Raw genomic sequence first — 7,852 nt, 5'->3', positions numbered from 1 at the left:
GCAAGATTCAAGTTTATTTTTTGGCGTGGAATGGTAAAAATCAAATGTCACAATACTAAGCTAACCGAAAAGTACTATAACTATAGACACAGAGTACATATATAACTATAGATAAACGAATCCTTCGCAGACGAAGGCGCGTACAACAGCTAGTAGGTAGGAAAATTGGGTTAAAACTAGACTTGCAACACAATGGTCATTACTTACTTATTTTATGATTTAATTAAATTCGAGTTTTGTTCCGCGTACCTTGATTTCAGATAAGCTCGATATTTCGGCACCGTTGCATGCGCCAAAGTACGCGGAACAAAACCCGAATTTTAATCATAAAACTAGACTTTTTGCACACCCTTCTAGCCACCGTGTTACCGTGTGCAACTCACGCGCTTATATGTTGCTTAAAACGCTCGCAGTATTCGATCGTATGCGCTGTAGGCAAGGTCGTTCAAGGCAGGCGGGTGCGCCGTGGGAACCGCTCTCTCACTGGCCAGTTGCAACAGCCTCTCTGTTCTGCGAGCCTAGTACCTGCGATTGGTAAACGGCCGCTAGACAACTAGATATCTGGTAGACAGAAACTAGGCTATGCCTAGTTACAATTTTATCGAAAACCTAATTAAGTTACCAAGGTCATGCGGCGAAAGAAATTAATACTTTTTTTGGTATTAGCTAATGTAAAGTCCAATTTAACTACACCGGGAGCTGAGCGCACTCATTAATGACTTAGTTTAACTTACATCGACCAACTTCATATAGGTCCGGTGTAAGTACTTTCATGCAGCCAATCATTGTACTCATTCAAGAGTCCGGTCTGCTCGCGGTGGAAACCGGGCTTAAAAGCCGTGCCAGGATAGGTTAAGTGATTCAGTCCACATGACAAGGCACGGCACTGAGCCCCCCCTTCTCAATCGCTGTCCAGAAGGGGATTTTCCCGACTGCAGACACACCTAACTTCTTTTTAAAAACAGTAGTTGTACTACCTATTATCTATTTTGGGGTACAGTCAACAAAAAAGCTTGTACTGAAAATGTTTTTTTTTTAACAAAAACTTGTAGTTCCTCCCTGTGGTGAAACCAGTTGCAATAAACTAGTGGAACTATAATAATTTTAAAACTTTTAGGACCCACTTGTGGTATAGTGCTATAGTAGCCAGTGCCCTTAGTGTAAGTTTTCGGTTACAAAATACGTCTCGATCGCGTTCGCGTTAAAATCTCAATTTGTATGGAAACACGAACATCGCAAACGTTCCGCTAGAGGCGCTGTTCGTGTTTCCATATAAATTGAGATATTAACGCGAACGCGATCGAGACGTATTTTGTAACCGAAAACTTACACTAAGGGCACAGCCTACATTCACCGAGAGCCAATTTGTACACGTGCCAGCGCCCAAGGGGTCTATTATGTGATGTTATCACTGTCAGCACATTCTCAATCAACGGTCGACTTAACAGTAATCAACCAATTCTATGGAACCTTTTGTATAACGTAAAACCTTGTCTATAACGATGTTCATCGAATGATGTGAAATGTTATTACGACACAGTTCTTGGCCTAGGTTGGTTGACTGTACAATACAAAGGATATATATGACACAGAAGGCGATTTGCGACTATAGGTATCTTTTTTTGTAATCTGTTGTGTTTTGGTAGATATCTATTTGAAATAAACTTATGATCGTAACTGAAAAAGGTTTTGCAAAAGCGTCCGTCCTACTTATCACATTGCAGTCGGCACAACTGCACTGTCGGCAGTTGGCAGATACGGTGCAGTTGGAATGCAGTCTGTCTGTACTGGCCCTAGATAATATTATAAAATGCGAAACTAACTCACGTCTTCACAGTCAAACCGCGGAATGATTTAGATGAAATGATCTAGAATTAGTATAAGACCTTGGGAGAGACATAGCACAATACAAGTAACAGGTAACCTATATTACTTAACCTATAATACAGTAACCTACCTAACCTATACCTATATTACTTGTATATTGTGGACATAGGATCATTTAAATTTCGAAAAATTGCACAGTTCCCGCTTCCGGTATCTAATCTATATATTCTAAATCTATCTATCTATCCACTTAATACCTTTAAACGAGCAATTCTCGAAAACGATTCCAAGGCGGATTCTTGGAGGTTTTCGGGATGATAAATCGATCTAGTTTGGTCTTATCTCTGGAAAAAGTTTTAGCATGAGCAAAGCTCGGTCGCCCAGGTACTTAAGTATATAAACGCGAAAACTTTTATGTGGCTGCGTATGTTTGTTACTGCTCCACGTGAACACGCCCGACAGATTTGGATTAATTTTGCCTTGGTATACATATATAGATATCTGGACGTCTGGGATAAAACACGAGCTACCCTTGCATGTGCCTTGAAAGTCACCCTAGCTACTTACAATGAACAGAAATATCTAGTAATCAAGAATTATCTATAACCTTTAAATGGTAATCCCCTATTGATAATTATAGGTACATAATAAGCGACAAAATCTTAATCACTAATCATCTACTTTCTTTGATAACTTTCGTCCGATATTTGTATCATGTTATCTGAAAAATACTACTTATTTGGTTTCAGTAAAAATAATTGCCTTTAAGTATACGTACTTGACTTCTCGTAAGAACAACTAATTTTACTTTACCGAGTATGGAAAACGCCCTTAATCTAATCCCCTAACGTCCCCAAATAACAATAAGTACATCTCTACTCACGCAACGAGCTATGGAGAGAGCTATGCTTGGATTTTCTTTGCGCGATAGAATCCGGAATACGGAAATTCGTCGAAGAACTAAAGTCACTGACATAGCTGGAAAAATATGCAAATTGAAGTGGCAATGGGCAGGCCACATCGCTCGAAGAACAGATAACCGTTGGGGGAGAAAAGTCCTCGAGTGGCGACCACGAACCGGAAGACGAAGCGTTGGCAGGCCTCCCACCAGGTGGACTGACGACATCGTGAGAGTAGCGGGAAACCGGTGGATGCAAGTGGCGAGTTGTCGTTCATTGTGGCGTTCTAAGGGGGAGGCCTTTGTCCAGCAGTGGACGTCTTCGGGCTGATGATGATGATGATGATGATGATGACATCTCTACTAATATTACAATTTTGAAAGTTCTCTGTCTATAACTTCTCACGCTTAAATCCTGAACCACAATAAAATTTGGTATGAAGAAGGGCATACGTGCCAGTCATCCAGTTGTCGTTGACAGCCAATGGAATGCCTCACACGCCACGGTCATCTACAGGATGATTCAGGAGATGTGGTAGACGTCCGTTGTTTACACCGGACAACGGACCTTTTTTTTGCGGTGTTGTATGGCAGATATGCGAAAAGTCATTTACATATACTAAAAATAATATAGGACCCAAAAACACTTTTTATCTTCGGGATATAAAAACATTATTAATATTGAAAATAAAAACCTTTTACATTGCCAATCTTTTATTCATACAGACCTACATGTGCTTGTTTGATAAGAGCAGGCTCTCGATTAGCAAAACAGTAATTAGTGTCGTGTCATTTAATTTGTATTATGAACATTTGGAACAGTAGATATTTGGTAGAAGAGTAGAGAGAAAAGCAAGTTTTTACAATGTCGCCTACTTGCTTTAATAACTTATAGAGTAAGTATTCCTAGTTGCATGATTATCAATATCAATTCTATCAGATATGATATTATTACAGACGGCCACATTGGAACATGGAACTGAGATCGTCCAGAGGGAAGGATCAAAATATTTGACCATCTCGATCGACGACCACGGCCTCTGTCAAAAGTGTACGAGTCGCTTAGTGATGCAAAATTGATCTTGCCGATATTTTGCTACTCATCGTTAAATATGGTCTCCGTGGCAGGCAAATAACCCTCAAAACTATTTGTTACAGATTTAGCAGTGACGTTACCATCTGTTGTATAATCGACGGTATTTCCCATAGCATTAGTAGCATTATTGATTAACGGTAATACTTTAAGCGGGTCATTCATATCAATAGTAGATTCAGATGCTTTATTAACTATAGGGGTTTCCGTATTCTGAAGCAATAAATCGGTAACATCAGAAGTTTCAGCCTTTAATAAAGTTTCAACACGTTCAACTATAGCTTCGAAAATGTTAGCATCTGTGGTATTGATTATATTTCTAACTTTATCAGATGCGTAAACTTTATTAATTGTGTCATTGGTGTCAAAAGTTTCAACGTCTAGTAAGTATTTTGTTTCTAAAGCAAGACTTTCTTCTGAAGTTTTGAAAATTTCACTAACTCTATATGTAGTACCGTCTGATATCTCGTTTGTGTCTAAAGTATCACTAATATCAATATTATCAATATGTGGTATTACTGCTGTGGCACGGGCTTCATAATTCACAACTTCTACTGGAGCATTTTTTGGAACAAGAACTTCAATAACAATGTCATCTTTTGTCTCAGTTGAATAATTTTCTTTATGAGTTTGTTCATTTATTATTTGAGTGAAACTGTTACTTTCTGATTCTGTAGTTAACTCTGTTGTTATTGTATTGTTCACATCGAAATAATCTTTATCATTCAATTCACTATTATTGTATTTGTCATATATATCTGTAGTTTCTAAAGTGTAACTATATGTCGTAAATATTGAACCGTTTCCTTCAAACGCATCGAGATTTATTGTTGAAGGTAAATATCCGGGTATATAAGATACAATGTCTTCTGACTCAAACATCTTTTCGATGTAGGTTGTTCTTTCAAATGTGTCATCTGTTGTAGTTTCAATCGTTTCAATATCTTCGAACTGTTTCTCGTCTATTATATTTAATGTAACATTAGGTTGAAGATTCGTTGACTCACTTTCGCTATTATCGTTGATTACAACAGTCACAGAGTCCGCAGTAGTATAAATGGCATTTTTTAGTGTCATTGTGAAATAAACCCATTTCTACGTTCGTGCTTGGCGCTTCAGCGCTTGATTTATGAGTGACATTTTCTTCAGGTTCTAAAATATTGTTATTTTCAAGTATGATTGTGTTATCAGGCATAATTTTAATTACGGAATTCTCTGTCAGTTCAGTTACTAGCCCTTTACGTGCCTTGGCCTTATCATATGTCCTGAAAGACTTTTCGATTTTAATGTCTCCTCTCTTTTTATTTATTCTCTTGATTAATGAGCGTTTAGGATGAAACATAATTTCTATCCGAGGTAGCCCTTCTTCATCAGTGACTTCTAATACCACGATTCCTAATTGATCTAATACGCTTGATGGCTCTCTAAGAGATCTACGTTCTTTAGCTAAATTTTCTTTCGGCAATACATTATCCGTGTTCTTGTCACTCACATACTCTGCGAAGGTATCCTGAAAATGAACATTGAAAATGAAAGAAATGTAGTCAATATCAAGGTTGTCAATGTCAATATCAATCAATATTTAAAGATAAAAAGATAAAGATAAAATATTTTATTGCTTAAACATGAGTAATTGTTAATTACAGTTGGTACACATAAAAAAGATAAGAAGTCCTACATGTTTTACCTTGCGGCGTACAAATTGTTTATTGCAGAAAAGTGCTAATGCAAATAAAAATAAAAGACTCCATACAATAATACAACCCTTATTTGGTTAAGATTCAATTGTTACTTGATGTTGCGTTTATAACTTTTAGAAAAAGCACCGTAATAATCCCTATCCCTCCTTTAATATTATAAATGCGAAAGTAACTCTGTCTGTCTGTCTGTTACGCATTCACGTCGAAACCGCTGAACCGATTTTGATGAAATTTGGTATAGATATAGTTTAAGCCCCAAGGATCAACATAGGGTACTTTTTATTCCGGTAGACTGGCGCCACTGTGCGATAACCTAGGTCCACGCAGACATAAGCGGCATAAGCTAGTGGGATATAAAGAAACTAACTGCTTTCATGTACAGTATAAATAGTATAATAGGTTCTAGTCTCGATTCTGAACAAGTTGCTTAATTTTTGGTTTTCAGTTATTAATTTTACAACTTGCAATATAGATATTTTACTCTACGAAGTGAAGTAACTCTTTTATAGGTATACTAGAGACCCGCCCTGGCTCTGTACGGGTCCAACTGTGAAAAAAGGCGAAAAAATAATGAAATAATATATAATAATCGAATTTTTCACCTCCCTTTCCTTAAAACTATATCCACACGGAAAATCGCTAGCCATGTATGGCTACTTATAGATATGTATATCTATAAGTATAAACCTCATCTGAATCACTCTATCTATCTTTTTTTTTATTCGATTGGATGGAAAACGAGCAAGTGGGTCTCCTGATGATAAGAGATCACCACCGCCCATAAACATCTGCAACACCAGGGGTATTGCAGATGCGTTGTCAACCTAGAGGCCTAAGATGGGATACCTCAAGTGCCAGTAATTTCACTGGCTGTCTTACTTTCCACGCTGAAACACAACAGTGCCAGCACGCTGCTTCACGGCAGGATTAGCGACCAAGATGGTGGTAGCAATCCGGGCGGACCTTGCACAATGTCCTACCACCTGCAAAACAATCAATCAAACAATCTATTTAAAAACCGCATTGAAATCTGTTGTGTACTTTAAAAGATCTATTAAACGTGCATATAATTAAACAGGGGGACAGAAGACAGCGGAAGCGACTTGGTTTTATACTATCTTACTAAATATTATTAACGCAAAAGTTTGTATGGATGAATGGATGGATGTTTGGATGTTTGTTACTCTTCCACGCAAAAACTACTGTCCGGATTTGCATGACATTTGGCATAAAGCTAATATATACCCTGGGTTAACATATAGGCTACTTTTTATCCCGAAATAATGTATGGTTCCTGTGAGATCAAACAAGTTTTAAACTACATACTAGTTCTGCTCGAGCGAAGCCGCGCGCGGGCAAAAGCTAGTGTAAAACAATTAGATAATCTCAAGCAAAATTACGTTGTCATCCGTACGGCGATGTGTATCGTGTATCAGCCCATGAACACTTGTTGGGGCAATAGAAACATTCTCTCCTTTTTCTGTACCCTCGACCTTTGGATCATGAGACACGTCATCATCGAAGAACACACGGTCTGGGTTCACCTTACTCATCAAAACACTGAAGGTCACGAAAAGAATCAACAGTATTATCGAGTAGCCCACCACAAACGTGGAGCCAGAAATCTTGGCCATAGACAATCTATTAATATCTCGATGCCCTACTGTTGATGTTGCAAACTACGACAAGACAACAGAATTTTATAAAAATAATACAAAATTATAAAATGTAAAACTATTTATAAAAACGTCTTCGACGTCAAAAAGCAGGTATAATGAATAATGACGGGTAGTGACGTCAACTGCCTGTTTGACGAATATTCTTTTTGGTTGTAAAACTTTACACACCAAAAAAGAGGCGAATATGTTTATAGGTTTAATTGACTTTACGAGCATACAAGTGATACAAAATACTCAAAGACCTAAGGTGATAAGGGTATACCTAGAACCATCCACGAAGACGCGTGATTTTGTCAAAATTAGACATTAATGACATTGTAATAAGAACCACGGCACGCGTCATCCATCGTGAATGACTCTACCTATATATAGGATGCGTGCATGTTGGGGTTGGGCACCGATATATATCGTTACTACTTTAAAAAAACTCGTATCTCAAAGTAGATAATTTTTCTGAGTGGACCTTATGAACATTACGTCAAGGTTCAATTTTGTTGACATATTGATTTTAGATACGAGATGCCTAATGCACTAATGCTATAGTTTCTGAGGATTACATGAGGTCAAAACAGTACCAGAATAGTGAAGCTGAACAGTAGACGCACAGTTACTGCCACTGAACGCACACCGCCTGTCTTGGAGTACAGAACAGTAT

At 37.8% G+C, this 7,852-nt stretch overlaps 1 protein-coding gene across 3 annotated transcripts; it reads right to left on the bottom strand.

The window, feature by feature from the left end:
• Nucleotides 1-3,696: 3,696 nt before the first annotated feature.
• Nucleotides 3,697-7,278, bottom strand: LOC141427114 (uncharacterized). Of its 3 annotated transcripts, none has more exons than XM_074086347.1 (3): nucleotides 6,919-7,278; nucleotides 6,398-6,501; nucleotides 3,697-5,328 (listed from the first exon to the last, which is right to left on the bottom strand). In XM_074086347.1, the coding sequence occupies exon 3, from the start codon at nucleotides 4,893-4,895 to the stop codon at nucleotides 3,822-3,824; it is 1,074 nt and encodes a 357-aa protein (XP_073942448.1). In that variant the 5' UTR covers nucleotides 4,896-5,328; nucleotides 6,398-6,501; nucleotides 6,919-7,278; the 3' UTR covers nucleotides 3,697-3,821. The 3 variants fall into 2 exon arrangements, with proteins under 3 accessions (XP_073942448.1, XP_073942450.1, XP_073942449.1); XM_074086348.1 differs by lacking the exon at nucleotides 6,398-6,501.
• Nucleotides 7,279-7,852: the final 574 nt, after the last annotated feature.

Source organism: Choristoneura fumiferana, chromosome 4 (genome assembly GCF_025370935.1).
Source record: "Choristoneura fumiferana chromosome 4, NRCan_CFum_1, whole genome shotgun sequence".
In the NCBI taxonomy this organism is placed as follows: Eukaryota; Metazoa; Arthropoda; class Insecta; order Lepidoptera; family Tortricidae; genus Choristoneura; species Choristoneura fumiferana.
Note: the sequence above shows the minus strand (reverse complement) of the source record. Positions and strands in the feature narration are given on the sequence as shown.